Source organism: Pseudophryne corroboree, chromosome 10, assembly GCF_028390025.1.
Source record: "Pseudophryne corroboree isolate aPseCor3 chromosome 10, aPseCor3.hap2, whole genome shotgun sequence".
NCBI classification, from domain to species: domain Eukaryota; kingdom Metazoa; phylum Chordata; class Amphibia; order Anura; family Myobatrachidae; genus Pseudophryne; species Pseudophryne corroboree.
In genome coordinates, this window is record NC_086453.1 from 360,880,691 (window position 1) to 360,895,317 (window position 14,627).

At 43.9% G+C, this 14,627-nt stretch overlaps 1 protein-coding gene across 1 annotated transcript in view; it reads left to right on the plus strand.

Moving 5' to 3' along the window:
- Positions 1-5,364: 5,364 nt before the first annotated feature.
- LOC134965373 (indolethylamine N-methyltransferase-like) overlaps positions 5,365-14,627 on the plus strand; it is a 124,217-nt gene continuing 114,954 nt past the window's right edge. The window contains exons 1-2 of the mRNA XM_063941839.1: positions 5,365-5,515; positions 13,331-13,538. Coding sequence (XP_063797909.1) covers positions 5,365-5,515; positions 13,331-13,538 — 359 coding nt within the window. The remainder of the gene's footprint in view (positions 5,516-13,330; positions 13,539-14,627) is intronic.

Consider the following 14,627-nt stretch of genomic DNA (forward strand, 5'->3'; position numbering starts at 1 on the left):
TTTACGACATGGAGTGGCAAGGAACGTCCGAGGCCCAGGCCTGTGTTCATGGCTAGTGGTTCAGCTTCACATGAGGATGGAAGCACTCATCCTCCCGCTAGAAAAATGAAAAGAGTTAAGCTGGCAAGAGCACATCAAAGAACTGTGCGTTTTTCTAAATCACAAATCCCCAAGGAGAGTCCAATTGTATCGGTTGCGATGCCTGACCTTCCCAACACTGGATGGAAAGAGGTGGCTCCTTTCACCATTTGCACGCCCCCTGGAAGTGCTGGAAGGAGCACTCACAGTCCAGTTCCTGATAGTCAAATTGAAGATGTCACTGTTGAAGTACACCAGGATGAGGATATGGGTGTTGCTGGCGCTGAGGAGGAAATTGACAAGGAGGATTCTGATGGTGAAGTGGTTTGTTTAAGTCAGGAACCCGGGGAGACATCTGTTGTCCGTGGGATGAATAAGGCCATTGACATGCCTGGTCAAAATACCAAAAAAATCACCTCTTCGGTATGGAATTATTTCAAAAGAAATGCGGACAACTGGTGTCAAGCTGTGTGTTGCCTTTGTCAAGCTGTAATAAGTAGGTCTAAGGACATTAACCACCTAGGAACATCCTCCCTTATACGTCACCTGGAGCGCATTCATCAGAAGTCATTGACAAGTTCAAAAACTTTGGGTGACAGCAGAAGCAGTCCACTGACAACTAAATCCCTTCCTCTTGTACCCAAGCTCCTGCAAACCACACCACCAACTCCCTCAGTGTCAATTTCCTCCTTAGACAGGAAAGCCAATAGTCCTGCAGGCCATGTCACTGGCAAGTCTGATGAGTCCTCTCCTGACTGGGATTTCTCCAATGGATCATTGAGTGTATTGTCTACTGCTGCTGGCGCTGCTGTTGTTGCTGCTGGGAGTCAATCATCATCCCAGAGGGGTAGTCGGAAGACCACTTGTACTACTTACAGTAAGCAATTGACTGTCCAACAGTCCTTTGCGAGGTAGATGAAATATCACAGCAGTCATCCTGCTGCAAAGCGGATAACTCAGGCCTTGGCAGCCTAGGTGGTGAGAAACGTGTTTCCGGTATCCACCGTTAAATCACAGGCAACTGCAGACTTGATGGAGGTACTGTGTCCCCGGTACCAAATACCATCTAGGTTCCATTTCTCTAGGCAGGCGATACCGAAAATGTACACAGACTTCAGAAAAAGAGTCACCAGTGTCCTAAAAAATGCAGTTGTACCCAATGTCCACTTAACCACGGACATGTGGACAAGTGGAGCCGGGCAGACTCAGGACTATATGACTGTGACAGCCCACTGGGTAGATGTATTGCCTCCCGCAGCAAGAACAGCAGTGACGGCACCAGTAGCAGCATCTCACAAACGCCAACTCGTTCCTAGGCAGGCTACGCTTTGTATCACCGCTTTCCAGAAGAGGCACACAGCTGACAACCTCTTACGGAAACTTAGGAACATCATCGCAGAATGGCTTACCCCAATTGGACTCTCCTGGGGATTTGTGACATCGGACAACGCCACCAATATTGTGCGTGCATTACATGTGGGCAAATTCCAGCACGTCCCATGTTTTGCACATACATTGAATTTGGTGGTGCAGTATTTTTTTTAAAACGACAGGGGCATGCAAGAGATGCTGTTGGTGGCCCAAAGAATTGCGGGCCACTTTCGGCATTCAGCCACCACGTGCCAAAGACTGGAGCACCAACAAACACTCCTGAACCTGCCCCGCCATCATCTGAAGCAAGAGATGGTAACAAAGGTGGAATTCAACCCTCTATATGCTTCAGAGGATGGAGGAGCAGCAAAAGGCTATTCAAGCCTATACATCTGCCTACAATATAGGCAAAGGAGGGGGAATGCACCTGACTCAAGCGCAGTGGAGAATCATTTCAACGTTGTGCAAGGTTCTGCAACCCTTTGAACTTGCCACACGTGAAGTCAGTTCAGACACTGCCAGCCTGAGTCAGGTCATTCCCCTCATCAGGCTTTTGCAGAAGCAGCTAGAGAGATTGAAGGAGGAGCTAAAACGGAGCGATTCCGCTAGGCATGTGGGACTTGTGGATGGAGCCCTTCATTTGCTTAACCAGGATTCACGGGTGGTCAATCTGTTGAAATCAGAGCACTACATTTTGGCAACCGTGCTCGATCCTAGGTTTAAAGCCTACATTGTATCTCTCTTTCCGGCAGACACAAGTCTGCACATGTTCAAAGACCTACTGGTGAGACACTTATCAAGTCAAGCGGAACGTGACCCGCCAACAGCTCCTCCTTCATTTTCTCCCGCCACTGGAGCTGCCAGGAAAAGGATTAGATTTCCAAAACCACCCGCTGGCGGTGATGCAGGGCAGTCAGGAGCGAAAACTGACATCTGGTCCGGACTGAAGGACCTGCCACCGATTAATGACATGTCGTCTACTGTCACTGCATATGATTCTGTCACCATTGAAAGAATGGTGGAGGATTATATGAGTGACCGCATCCAAGTAGGCACGTCAGACAGTCCGTACGTATACTGGCAGGAAAAAGAGGCAATTTGGAGGCCCTTGCACAAACTGGCTTTATTTTACCTAAGTTGCCCCCCCTCCAGTGTGTACTCCGAAAGAGTGTTTAGTGCAGCCTGTCACCTTGTCAGCGATCGGCGTACGAGGTTACTTCAACAAAATGTGGAGAAGATGATGTTCATCAAAATGAATTATAATCAATTCCTCCGTGGAGACATTCACAAGCAATTGCCTCCAGAAAGTACACAGGGACCTGAGATGCTGGATTCCAGTGGGGACGAATTAATACTCTGTGAGGAGGGGGATGTACACAGTGAAAGGGGTGATGAATCGGAGGATGATGATGAGGTGGACATCTTGCCTCTGTAGAGCCAGTTTGAGCAAGGAGAGATTGCTTCTTATTTTGGTGGGGGCCCAAACCAACCAGTCATTTCAGCCACAGTCATGTGGCAGACCCTGTGGCTGTAATGATGGGTTTGTTAAAGTGTGCATGTCCTGTTTATACAACATAAGGGTGGGTGGGAGGGCCCGGGAGGGCCCAAGGACAATTCCATCTTGCACCTCTTTTTTTTATTTATTTATCTTTGCATCAAGTGATGTTTGGGGCCAATTTTTTTAAGTGCCATCCTGTCTGACACTGCAGTGCCACTCCTAGATGGGCCAGGTGTTTTTGCCGCCCACTTGTATCGCTTAACTTAGTCATCCAGCTACCTCATTGCACCTCTTTTTTTTCTTTGCAATATGTGTTGTTTGGGGCCTAAGTTTTATAACTGCCATCCTGTCTGACACTGCACTGCCACTCCTAAATGGGCCAGGTGTTTGTGCCGCCCACTTGGGTCGCTTAGCTTAGTCATCCAGCGACCTCGGTGCAAATTTTAGGACTAAAAATAATATTGTGAGGTGTTCAGAATAGACTGGAAATTAGTGTAAATTATGGTTATTGAGATTAATAATACTATAGGATCAATATTACCCCCAAATTCTATGATTTAATCTGTTTTAGAGGTTTTTTTTAAAAAAAAAACACCCAAATCCAAAAGACACCCGAATCCGACAACATTTTTGAAGGGAGGTTTTGCCAAAACGCGTCCGAATCCAAAACCCTGCCGCGGAACCGAATCCAAAACCAAAACACAAAACCCGAAAAATGTCCGGTGCACATCTCTTGTTGTTACATTTGTTTCTTAGTGGGATGCCCTCTTTTATTTTTTTATAAGTATGTACCTCTTCTAATTGACATAAGACTTCTGCCTCATAATCTTTTCTATCTAACAGAACAACCTCCCCTACCTTATCTGAGAGTTTAAAGAAGTTTAATAAAAGTGTGAGAAGCCAGGCTTTAGCTTCAAAACTGGCGCAGATGGAAATGGAAATGATATATAATTTAAAAACCTTAATTCCACATGGCCTTAGTAAAGATTTTTAGGTCAAGTGGTTTCTTTAATAAGTTTACCTAGTTTCCATTCAGCATTGCTTTTTATCTTAATTTCACTTATATTTTGTGTTTTAATATTAACATTTGTTTATTGATATTTGTTTTTGTATTCTTTTTGTTCCCCGTCAATATGGTTGCTCATTGTTATTGATTGTGGGACTTCAACAAAATGCCTCCTCGCGATACAATCTTTATTGGTAAAAAGAACATTTTGAGAAGTAATGCCGGGCGGAAGTACGTCACCAGAAGTGACGATACTTGGAACACCCACGTGACCGGAAGTTACAGGGTTTGAAACGCAAAGCAGAGCCACAACTTCCGGGATCGGATATGATGTGCCGCAATTATTGCCACCTGAACAAGCGGGATTTCTAACAAAAATGGATAGATGGATCAGTATATTGTATGTTTACAAATAGTTGTTTAGATGGATTAGAAATTCCATGTCTGGCATTAGGTTTTACCAATAGGAATTTCCCCTTGATTGTTGGGGTATAAATATTGGTAATTGTTACAAGGCTCCTCATACCTTGAAAAAGATACCCTGTGTGGTATCAAAATGCATTGGTGAGGAGCACGTGGGGAATTATCTGGACTCATATCTGGTGTCGTGACCATCGATCTAGGGATGCCTGTTGATTTTACACATATGCGATATATGTCTACTTTTCCTTGTAGACCTAGATCCTCGGTGAGAGTCCATTTATAACCCAATGTTTGACTTTTAATTTTTTAATCATTTTATGTAAATAAATACAGTGTAACACTATGTGGAGTTCTTTCCCCATCTTTTAATTTGGAGGAATATGGGGGACAAAAGGAGGATTGCGTGACTGGCATTGACCGGTCCATCCCATTGTGTGTTTGTCTACTTTATGTAGACCATCTTATCTGGTAGGCGTCTAAGTCATCCCTCTATTTCCAAAATGTTAATAAGTTTATACCATCTGCACTATTGTATGTTTGTGTTTTTTTTAAAGGGACATTCATGAAAATTATTGGCAATAACTGGGTGATCCATAAGAGAACAATAGAAAAACTACTCTATGGTATTGTAGCGCCTATATATACAGTGGTTGAATTTTCTAGTGTGGTGTATATCTAAGGTGTTGGTATTACCTTAAAACCACTGGTTGTGGGCAGCTTTTACCTCTCAAAGCGCATTTTGTTTCTATCCACAATTCTTTTTTGAAAAATAATTAGTATAATGATTTATTCTGCTTTAGGAGATGATCACACTGTCACCTGCATTCCCATGACATCTCCTGACACTGATAAACCATCATATGATAACACTGATATCCTGGTTACTTATGAATATAAATAACTGGATCCTAGTGTATATAAACAGAATTCCTGAGCCAGTAAATTAATAGACGTGAGAGTCAGACAGCCTGTGACACAGTAATACAAGATGGATTCCAGCGCCCATAAATTCTATCCTGTACACGGCATTGATTCTAGAGAGCATCTGGAAACATATTTTTCTAACAAAACAGACATGGCCTTTGGAGACGATTCAATTCAATTTCCAATGGAATATTTACACAGTGCATTCAGTGAGGGTATGTATATTATGCTGACAGTATTTATACTGTACTGACCAACTTACCTTAGTGTGAGTGATTGCATGTACATGATTGTGTGTTAGGGAATTTAGACTGTATACTCTAATGGAGCAGGGACTGATGTGCATGACAAATATATTCTCTGTACAGCGCTGTATAAAATGCTCGGACTATATAAATAAATGGTAATAATGATACTTTATGATGGATCTAAGATTATATATTTCTATGCAGTTGTTAAAGTGAAGAATTACTTTTTTAATTTGCTAAATGCAATGCCTATGACTCTTGCTTTGATGACGGAACCTGACTGTGTACAGTATATACTGATTGCCATTGAGTGTTAGGAATATGCATTACATCATTATATCTGTACACTGACATGTCTATGTAACATACAGTACTGTACAGTAAAGTAGTTCTTGCGCTATAGTGTATTTCAGTGGAGACCTCTCACATGCGCAATGGTGATTCTTGCACTATAGTATTTTATTTGACACCTCATGCATGCACAACAGTGATTTTTAAAAGCAAAATCTGGTGGATGATCACTAGTATTACACTCACCAGTAATGCCATACGCCAAACGCCAGAGACGGATAGATGAGCGAGGCTCCATCTGTATGCATTATATCATTACATCTGCCCACTTACATACTGTAGTTACAGTGTATTGAGTGAGGATTGAAGAACCCTGTGTAATAACTAGAGATGAGCGGGTTCGGTTCCTCGGAAACCGAACCCGCCCGAACTTCAGGTTTTTTTACACGGGTCCGAGCGACTCGGATCTTCCCGCCTTGCTCGGTTAACCCGAGCGCGCCCGAACGTCATCATCCCGCTGTCGGATTCTCGCGAGGCTCGGATTCTATCACGAGACTCGGATTCTATATAAGGAGCCGCGCGTCGCCGCCATTTTCACACGTGCATTGAGATTGATAGGGAGAGGACGTGGCTGGCGTCCTCTCCGTTTATAGAGAGTGAGACTAGAGTAGAGAGAGACACAGTATTATTTACTTTAGTAATTTTGGGGAGCATTAGGAGGAGTACTACTACTTGCTGAAGTGATAGATAGTGTGACTGTATATCTGACTTGTGGGGGAGACACTGACAGTGGGGAGCAGTTAGAGTCTGAGAGCAGGAGTACATATTTTAACGTACAGTGCACACTTTTGCTGGCACTCTGCTGCCAGAGTGCCACACTGCCATTGTGACCACACTGACCACCAGTATATATTGTGATTGTCTGCTTAGGAGTACTACTTGCAAGTTGCTGATAGTGTGACCAGTGACCTGACCACCAGTTTAATTAATCACCACCAGTTTAATATATATATATATATATATATATATATATAATTGTATATAATATATATATAATTGTATATGTATACCGCACCTACCCGTGTTTTTTTTTTTCTTTCTTCTTGATACATACTACTATAGTAGCTTACTGTAGCAGTCTGCGGTGCTGCTGAGCTGACAGTGTCCAGCAGGTCCGTCATCAGTCATTACATAATAAATATATATACCTGTCCGGCTGCAGTACTAGTGATATATATATATATATATATATATATATATATATATATATATATATATATTAATTTCATCTCATTATCATCCAGTCTATATTAGCAGCAGACACAGTACGGTAGTCCACGGCTGTAGCTACCTCTGTGTCGGCAGTCGCTGGTCCATCCATAATTGTATACCACCAACCCGTGGTTTTTTTTTTCTCTTTCTTCTTGATACATACTACTATAGTAGCTTACTGTAGCAGTCTGCGGTGCTGCTGAGCTGACAGTGTCCAGCAGGTCCGTCATCAGTCATTACATAATAAATATATATACCTGTCCGGCTGCAGTACTAGTGATATTATATATATATATATATATATATATATATATATATATATATATTAATTTCATCTCATTATCATCCAGTCTATATTAGCAGCAGACACAGTACGGTAGTCCACGGCTGTAGCTACCTCTGTGTCGGCAGTCGCTGGTCCATCCATAATTGTATACCACCTACCCGTGGTTTTTTTTTTTCTCTTTCTTCTTGATACATACTACTATAGTAGCTTACTGTAGCAGTCTGCGGTGCTGCTGAGCTGACAGTGTCCAGCAGGTCCGTCATCAGTCATTACATAATAAATATATATACCTGTCCGGCTGCAGTACTAGTGATATTATATATATATATATATATATATATATATATATATATATATATATATTAATTTCATCTCATTATCATCCAGTCTATATTAGCAGCAGACACAGTACGGTAGTCCACGGCTGTAGCTACCTCTGTGTCGGCAGTCGCTGGTCCATCCATAAGTATACTAGTATCCATCCATCTCCATTGTTTACCTGAGGTGCCTTTTAGTTGTGCCTATTAAAATATGGAGAACAAAAATGTTGAGGTTCCAAAATTAGGGAAAGATCAAGATCCACTTCCACCTCGTGCTGAAGCTGCTGCCACTAGTCATGGCCGAGACGATGAAATGCCAGCAACGTCGTCTGCCAAGGCCGATGCCCAATGTCATAGTACAGAGCATGTAAAATCCAAAACACCAAATATCAGTAAAAAAAGGACTCCAAAATCTAAAATAAAATTGTCGGAGGAGAAGCGTAAACTTGCCAATATGCCATTTACCACACGGAGTGGCAAGGAACGGCTGAGGCCCTGGCCTATGTTCATGGCTAGTGGTTCAGCTTCACATGAGGATGGAAGCACTCAGCCTCTCGCTAGAAAAATGAAAAGACTCAAGCTGGCAAAAGCACCGCAAAGAACTGTGCGTTCTTCGAAATCCCAAATCCACAAGGAGAGTCCAATTGTGTCGGTTGCGATGCCTGACCTTCCCAACACTGGACATGCACGCCCCCTGCAAGTGCTGGAAGGAGCACCCGCAGTCCAGTTCCTGATAGTCAGATTGAAGATGTCAGTGTTGAAGTACACCAGGATGAGGAGGATATGGGTGTTGCTGGCGCTGGGGAGGAAATTGACAAGGAGGATTCTGATGGTGAGGTGGTTTGTTTAAGTCAGGTACCCGGGGAGACACCTGTTGTCCGTGGGAGGAATAGGGCCGTTGACATGCCTGGTGAAAATACCAAAAAAATCAGCTCTTCGGTGTGGAAGTATTTCACCAGAAATGCGGACAACATTTGTCAAGCCGTGTGTTGCCTTTGTCAAGCTGTAATAAGTAGGGGTAAGGACGTTAACCACCTCGGAACATCCTCCCTTATACGTCACCTGCAGCGCATTCATAATAAGTCAGTGACAAGTTCAAAAACTTTGGGCGACAGCGGAAGCAGTCCACTGACCAGTAAATCCCTTCCTCTTGTAACCAAGCTCACGCAAACCACCCCACCAACTCCCTCAGTGTCAATTTCCTCCTTCCCCAGGAATGCCAATAGTCCTGCAGGCCATGTCAATGGCAATTCTGACGAGTCCTCTCCTGCCTGGGATTCCTCCGATGCATCCTTGCGTGTAACGCCTACTGCTGCTGGCACTGCTGTTGTTGCTGCTGGGAGTCGATGGTTATCCCAGAGGGGAAGTCGTAAGCCCACTTTTACTACTTCCACCAAGCAATTGACTGTCCAACAGTCCTTTGCGAGGAAGATGAAATATCACAGCAGTCATCCTGTTGCAAAGCGGATAACTGAGGCCTTGACAACTATGTTGGTGTTAGACGTGCGTCCGGTATCCGCCGTTAGTTCACAGGGAACTAGACAATTTCTTGAGGTAGTGTGCCCCCGTTACCAAATACCATCTAGGTTCCACTACTCTAGGCAGGCGATACCGAGAATGTACACGGACGTCAGAAAAAGACTCACCAGTGTCCTAAAAAATGCAGTTGTACCCAATGTCCACTTAACCACGGACATGTGGACAAGTGGAGCAGGGCAGGGTCAGGACTATATGACTGTGACAGCCCACTGGGTAGATGTATGGACTCCCGCCGCAAGAACAGCAGTGGCGGCACCAGTAGCAGCATCTCGCAAACGCCAACTCTTTCCTAGGCAGGCTACGCTTTGTATCACCGGTTTCCAGAATACGCACACAGCTGAAAACCTCTTACGGCAACTGAGGAAGATCATCGCGGAATGGCTTACCCCAATTGGACTCTCCTGTGGATTTGTGGCATCGGACAACGCCAGCAATATTGTGTGTGCATTAAATATGGGCAAATTCCAGCACGTCCCATGTTTTGCACATACCTTGAATTTGGTGGTGCAGAATTTTTTAAAAAACGACAGGGGCGTGCAAGAGATGCTGTCGGTGGCCAGAAGAATTGCGGGACACTTTCGGCGTACAGGCACCACGTACAGAAGACTGGAGCACCACCAAAAACGCCTGAACCTGCCCTGCCATCATCTGAAGCAAGAAGTGGTAACGAGGTGGAATTCAACCCTCTATATGCTTCAGAGGTTGGAGGAGCAGCAAAAGGCCATTCAAGCCTATACAATTGAGCACGATATAGGAGGTGGAATGTACCTGTCTCAAGCGCAGTGGAGAATGATTTCAACGTTGTGCAAGGTTCTGCAACCTTTTGAACTTGCCACACGTGAAGTCAGTTCAGACACTGCCAGCCTGAGTCAGGTCATTCCCCTCATCAGGCTTTTGCAGAAGAAGCTGGAGGCATTGAAGGAGGAGCTAAAAGGGAGCGATTCCGCTAGGCATGTGGGACTTGTGGATGGAGCCCTTAATTCGCTTAACAAGGATTCACGGGTGGTCAATCTGTTGAAATCAGAGCACTACATTTTGGCCACCGTGCTCGATCCTAGATTTAAAACCTACCTTGGATCCCTCTTTCCGGCAGACACAAGTCTGCTGGGGTTCAAAGACCTGCTGGTGACAAAATTGTCAAGTCAAGCGGAACGCGACCTGTCAACATCTCCTCCTTCACATTCTCCCGCAACTGGGGGTGCGAGGAAAAGGCTCAGAATTCCGAGCCCACCCGCTGGCGGTGATGCAGGGCAGTCTGGAGCGACTGCTGATGCTGACATCTGGTCCGGACTGAAGGACCTGACAACGATTACGGACATGTCGTCTACTGTCACTGCATATGATTCTCTCCCCATTGAAAGAATGGTGGAGGATTATATGAGTGACCGCATCCAAGTAGGCACGTCAGACAGTCCGTACTTATACTGGCAGGAAAAAGAGGCAATTTGGAGGCCCTTGCACAAACTGGCTTTATTCTACCTAAGTTGCCCTCCCACAAGTGTGTACTCCGAAAGAGTGTTTAGTGCCGCCGCTCACCTTGTCAGCAATCGGCGTACGAGGTTACTTCCAGAAAATGTGGAGAAGATGATGTTCATTAAAATTAATTATAATCAATTCCTCCGTGGAGACATTGACCAGCAGCAATTGCCTCCACAAAGTACACAGGGAGCTGAGATGGTGGATTCCAGTGGGGACGAATTGATAATCTGTTAGGAGCGGGATGTACACGGTGATATATCGGAGGATGATGATGAGGTGGACATCTTGCCTCTGTAGAGCCAGTTTGTGCAAGGAGAGATTAATTGCTTCTTTTTCGGTGGGGGTCCAAACCAACCCGTCATTTCAGTCACAGTCGTGTGGCAGACCCTGTCACTGAAATGATGGGTTGGTTAAAGTGTGCATGTCCTGTTTATACAACATAAGGGTGGGTGGGAGGGCCCAAGGACAATTCCATCTTGCACCTCTTTTTTCTTTCATTTTTCTTTGCGTCATGTGCTGTTTGGGGAGTGTTTTATGGAAGGGCCATCCTGCGTGACACTGCAGTGCCACTCCTAGATGGGCCAGGTGTTTGTGTCCGCCACTAGGGTCGCTTAGCTTAGTCATCCAGCGACCTCGGTGCAAATTTTAGGACTAAAAATAATATTGTGAGGTGTGAGGTGTTCAGAATAGACTGAAAATGAGTGGAAATTATGGTTTTTGAGGTTAATAATACTTTGGGATCAAAATGACCCCCAAATTCTATGATTTAACCTTTTTTTTAGTGTTTTTTGAAAAAAACACCCGAATCCAAAACACAACCGAATCCGACAAAAAAAATTCGGTGAGGTTTTGCCAAAACGCGGTCGAACCCAAAACACGGCCGCGGAACCGAACCCAAAACCAAAACACAAAACCCGAAAAATTTCAAGTGCACATCTCTAGTAATAACACTGTCAGATGACAAGGACTAGAAGGGCAAATTGAGCACTTGAAATGGCCTCAGAGAAGACCAACTAAAAAGTAGGTGGGGTAGACCAGGGACAAAACTAGGATTATTGTCACCGAGGGCAAGGCAGAAATTTGGAAACCCCCCCCCCCCCACTTTCTGACATAAAATTAATATCATTCCTCCTCTCTACCACACTTTATAAAGGACAGAGTGCACTGCAAACAGAGGGGTCTTACAGTAGGGTGGGAGGATCCCTGTCAGCGATGATACCCCCAGGTCTTACTCCAGGGTCACAGGATCCCTGGCTGCACAGCACCAGACCCCAGTACATTGTGTAGGATCTCCTCACCTATGTGTAGCCACCAGCCCATGTGCAAGCTACTGTAACTCACCAGCTGGTTCCCTTGTCGGATGTAATTTCTGGTTACACCATCTGGGTCCCCCCTCTGAGCTCAAAGTCAGGGCATTGGCAGAAACAGGGCCACCATGATGCTACCAGAGCAGGATGTTGGACTGTACCATCACTAGGGAGTACGGAGTAGAAGATAGTCTAAGTAAGAGAAGGAAAGTCACATGAGGGTAGAGGGCCCTGCTCATGAGAGCTTACATTCTAAATGGGAGGGGCAGATAGATAAGGGTGACACAGATGGGGTAAACAGCGAGTGTGGGAAAGAAGACCTAGGAGGAGAGTTTGCTGGGTTTGGTAAAGATACAGGTGCAGGGTATACAGTTTTAGTGCCCCTAAAGCTGCATGGTCCCCATTAGAGAATAAAAAGCAATGCCCAAAAATCTTCCTACCTAGAGTAGAGCTGAGATGGGAAGGGCTGGCAACACATATGTGGGGCCCGGAAGATACAGGGGGTGTGGCCAAATCCTGTGGGTTTGGTCATGCACCTCTAAAAAAATTGAATGAGGAACACTATGTATACACTATGGACAGGAGCATTCATCCCTCTCACCAGCTGGCCCAGGCCTCTGCCAGTATCCTCGGACAAGCCTGTGCCCAGGTAATGAGTTTCTAAATCTGTTTTTGAAGTGCTACAAAGCAGTGGCAACACTTTGTTTCCATGCCAAGCTCTGTTGTGCTTCACATACAGACTAATTTGCACACAGATATACAAGTGTTACATATCATATTAATCAGCACAGTCTCCTGGTACAGTCTAGGTGCATTGCATTGTAATAGACACTAGCAGAGGGAACTGGTAACTCACACACGCCAGGCATCAGTGATATCTAAGTGTGCATGTTTCCTAAGAGTTTACATTATGGCACACTATGACACTTCTGAGGTGTGTAAATGTCTGTGTGAATATGCAGGAAAAGTGGCTCCAGTTACTGGAAATGCTGATCAGAGAAGTACTTACATACCTCATACATTACAGTAAAGCAGCAACAGGTGTGTTGTGAGGAAGTGGCTTACCTGTATCTAGGGGTGTGCGGGTTCTCATTTGTTTTGGATAACCAATAAGATAAATCTGGATAAATCCAAACTTGCAATAAATTTGGCAAAATAAAAGAGTAAGTCCAAACCCGCACACGTCTACCAGTAACAGGACATTACAGAATGATGTATAGTAGAGTACAGTAGATGTTACATATTACAGTATTTTATACTCTGTTATCACTGGGATCTTTCCCGACAGGTCACATTAAGGGAGACCTTTTGATTGACATCAGTATTGGATCCTTCATTCATCATCTATATACAGCCAGTGGATATTTCAAACAGATTCTTGTGCTGAAGGTCTCTGAGCAATGTATTATGGAGCTGAACAAATGGATTAACACACATACCGGAGCATTTGATTGGTCTCACATAATGGAATATATTAAATGCCTAGAAGGAAACAGGTAAGAAAACATATTTCTCAAAACATCTATCAAGTATAACCCCAGTGTCAGCAGTGGCGCACCCAGGGGGGGTTTCCGAGTACCCAGAAACCCCCCTCCACTAAAAAAAAAAAAAAAAAAAAAAATTTTTTTTTTTTTAGCTGCATGAGTATTATTAATGACTGTCCAGCATCCTCTGCAGCCTGCTGTCTTCCTGGTGACACTTGTAAGTGCAATAAAAGTTTTTATTTTAATTATAGTACAGGTTGAGTATCCCATATCCAAATATTCCAAGATACGGAATATTCCGAAATACGGACTTTTTTGAGTGAGAGTGAGATAGTGAAACCTTTGTTTTTCGATGGCTTTAATGTACACAAACTTTGTTTAATAGACAAAGTTATTAAAAATATTGTATTAAATGACCTTCAGGCTGTGTGTATAAGGTGTATATGAAACATAAATGAATTGTGTGAATGTAGACACACTTTGTTTAATGCACAAAGTTATAAAAAATATTGGCTAAAATTACCTTCAGGCTGTGTGTATAAGGTGTATATGTAACATAAATGCATTCTGTGCTCAGATTTAGGTCCCATCACCATTGTCAGAATTCGTTTGGATCTCCCAGTGTGAAAACATATTAGCAGGGACTGAGGTTCACGGAATAATAACTAGTTTATTAAAGCAACGTACAACTGTAAACAATAAATATAAAGCAGGAATAACTAGAGAACACAAAGGCAAAACTGAGGGGACATGGGATGCCAGGAAACTGTGAGTACATGAGAATGATGTAGACTGTTGTAGAGTATGCACGTACCAGGGTTGCAGGATTGCACTGTAGCTGGACTGCACTGTAACTGGAACACAGGATGGCACTGATGATTTGTAAACTTGTGAACTGTGACTAAAGGTGCTGATGAGTTAAGGAACTTGTGAATGATGATTTAAGACACTGGTGATTTGCAGACTTGTAAATGGTGACTGAAGATGCTGATGAGTTCAGGAACTTGTGAATGATGATTGAAAACACAGATGATTTGCAACGTGGTAAGCGATGACTGAAGACGCTGATGATTCAAGGAACTTGAGAATAATGGTTAAAGA